The 2,513-nt window shown below is 37.9% G+C and overlaps 1 protein-coding gene across 7 annotated transcripts in view; it reads left to right on the plus strand.

Moving 5' to 3' along the window:
• The first annotated feature begins 801 nt into the window (after positions 1 to 801).
• ENAH (ENAH actin regulator) overlaps positions 802 to 2,513 on the plus strand; it is a 1,657,477-nt gene continuing 1,655,765 nt past the window's right edge. For 2 of the 7 annotated variants that reach the window (XM_044059827.1, XM_044059830.1), the window contains exon 1: positions 802 to 1,020. In XM_044059827.1, coding sequence (XP_043915762.1) covers positions 929 to 1,020 — 92 coding nt within the window. In that variant the 5' untranslated portion in view covers positions 802 to 928. The remainder of the gene's footprint in view (positions 1,021 to 2,513) is intronic. The other 5 variants (XM_044059831.1, XM_044059836.1, XM_044059834.1 and 2 more) reach the window with 3 other exon arrangements.

Genomic DNA, 2,513 nt, shown 5'->3' on the forward strand with positions numbered 1-2,513 from the left:
GTAGCAGAGCAGCCATGACAGTGGGGGACCTTGCTAAAGTAAGTGACAGGCTGTTGTCTGGTGGAAGATGTATGGTTAGCATTTTGATCTGCTTTCCACCCTTCATAAATTTATTTACTTTAATTCAGGCATTGTGCTGTACAGTTCTGTAGCATTTTACACTGCTTTGCTTTGTGTGTAGGATCAGTTTGCAGTTGAAGGCCTGTAGAATAAAAGCTTAAGAGATGTAAACAAGCAAAGAAATGGTACAAATTATGGAGTGCTAGTACAGCAAAAAAATAAAACAGTAGTTACCATTACATGGACATTAATACTATGCAAATGATCACAATGGCCATAAGATGTATGGTCATATACACCTTTAAGTAGACAACATTGAAAGTTACTGGTACCTGTGGCAAACAGTTAATATTCCTTACACCCAATACATCTTGTAGTGCCATAAATAATTGCAGCCCTGTATACATTTAGCAGGATAATAATGACTGTGTACCATTTTATAGTTTTAATGACACAAAACTTAGACTGGAGTAAATTGTACTTCAGATGTACAATTCTCAACTTTACCAGTGCAGCCATGAAAGATGCACTTCCCCAAGTCGATGGCTTGTTGGCTATTCTGTTTTTCCTTGTATTAAAAAGAAGAGCCTCAGAACTGATCTTCCTTGAGCAGGACTTTCTTGGTTCATATAATTAGAATACTGTGCTTCAGAGGGTGGGCTGTGGGGGAGGGGGTGGACGGTGTGGCAGGCTTTAGTCAGCAGGTTTATTCTGGGGGACTGAGGCATTTTCCCATGCTGCTCTTTAACACAAAATTAGAAATTAGCCTCATTAACAGTTTGAGTAGCAGTGCTGCTTGTGGTGACAGTACAGTTGTGAGAAAGAAGAATCTTCCTTTGTTTTATGAAACTAAGTACAATTTTCTACCATGAGATTTATAAAATCTATGAGCATGCCGGAGCGAACGGCAATGAAACTGAACACACCCATGGTTTTATTGACAGAGATGACAACAACCATGTAAGTCAGTCTGTGGCTTTAATCTAGAAATACTTGTGTTTGACAGTAGTAGTGTCTGGTGCGCATTGGGCATGTTTTATTCTTCCTAAGTAGTCATGAAGTGAAATGTTTGCCATAGTGTAGGAGAATTGTGTGCTATGTAGTATCATCATGACTTGTGTTACACACATCCTTCTGCTCTGCAGTGTCCATTTTTATTCTATTATAGATTATTAAAATGGCATTGCCTGTTTTTGTTGACTCTGGGATTGTAGTGATGTAAACATTCTGAAAGGTTTTTATATTTAATTTTATAATTTTGTGGACTACAGTGAACTGCTAAACATTTTGCCAAAGGTCCAGTCATTTTTAACTCTAAATTCCTGTCTATTTTTAAGCAGCACAGTTAAATGGGTATTTTACTGTCAAAGTGTTAAGTTGTATAGATTTTTTTTCTTGGAAAACATTTTGAGTAAAGTTTTTGTAGAATTAGAAGAAGTATAGTAGAAGTATGTAGGACATGTAGTTTTAACTTTTATTATGACTTTGAGCTTAGATAGTTCTCAGTTTTGATGTTTCCATTGAGTGTACATTATGATTCTAGGGAATAACCAAAGTCTGTGAATTGAGGCCTGCTTATGCATAAGCATGTTCAGACTGGGTTGTGCTCATTTTGATATGAAAGACGGTTACATTTAACTTATTTTTTAAGATGGCAGGTTTGTCAGGAATGTGACATGTCATCAGGAGAATGCAGACTGTTTGTCAGGGGTGTAGCCTGCCTGTTCCCAGCTCAGAATGATTAACTGCTTTATAGTGCTTCATATGTCAGTGACTGATATTTTTATAAGAAATGCATCACCATGAAGTCATTAGAAAACTACAGATAAACTTGAGGATGGTAGGGTTTTTATATGGTGGAGGGGATTTTAAAGCAGTTGTGATAAACTGCTTGCAGATAGCATGTTCTAGTGTTCGTCATAAAGCTCCCATGGTACATTTCTCTAGAACTTGGCGGATGTCGCTAGTGGTTAGGGCCAGCTGCCATTGTGCTCTGAAACGGTGACTTCTGTATTTTATACTCAGTTTGTGTTCTGCTTCCTAGATTGAGGCTGAGAAATGTTGCTGATCCATTTCAGGTAAGCAAGGCACAGGTCATTTTACCTGAACTTTACATGTAGTTCTCAGAACTTTCAGCCTTCTGTAATAGCCTTCTGGTGACATTATGTTTATGCACCATCGTAAGAGACTTGAATTGATTTTCCTTATCTAAAACGTACTGCGGTTCGCTTATTCAAGCCTCTCCTCTCCACCTTCAAGAAAAATAGAGGTCAGTGTATGCAAACCAAGCTATTACAATACCTTGAATTATGTGCCAACTTTAGAGTTTGTCTTAAATGACAGTATGGTAGTTACTGTTGTGGACAGCTTTGTGTTTTTTTTGCTAGGTTTTGTTTATGTAGTGAAGGTATGCAAGGTGCTAGCAGTGGGCAGGCATGAGATCATGTCTCACT

Source organism: Protopterus annectens, chromosome 1.part2 (assembly GCF_019279795.1).
Source record: "Protopterus annectens isolate FY-2018-M chromosome 1.part2, PAN1.0, whole genome shotgun sequence".
Lineage (NCBI taxonomy): Eukaryota > Metazoa > Chordata > Ceratodontiformes > Protopteridae > Protopterus > Protopterus annectens.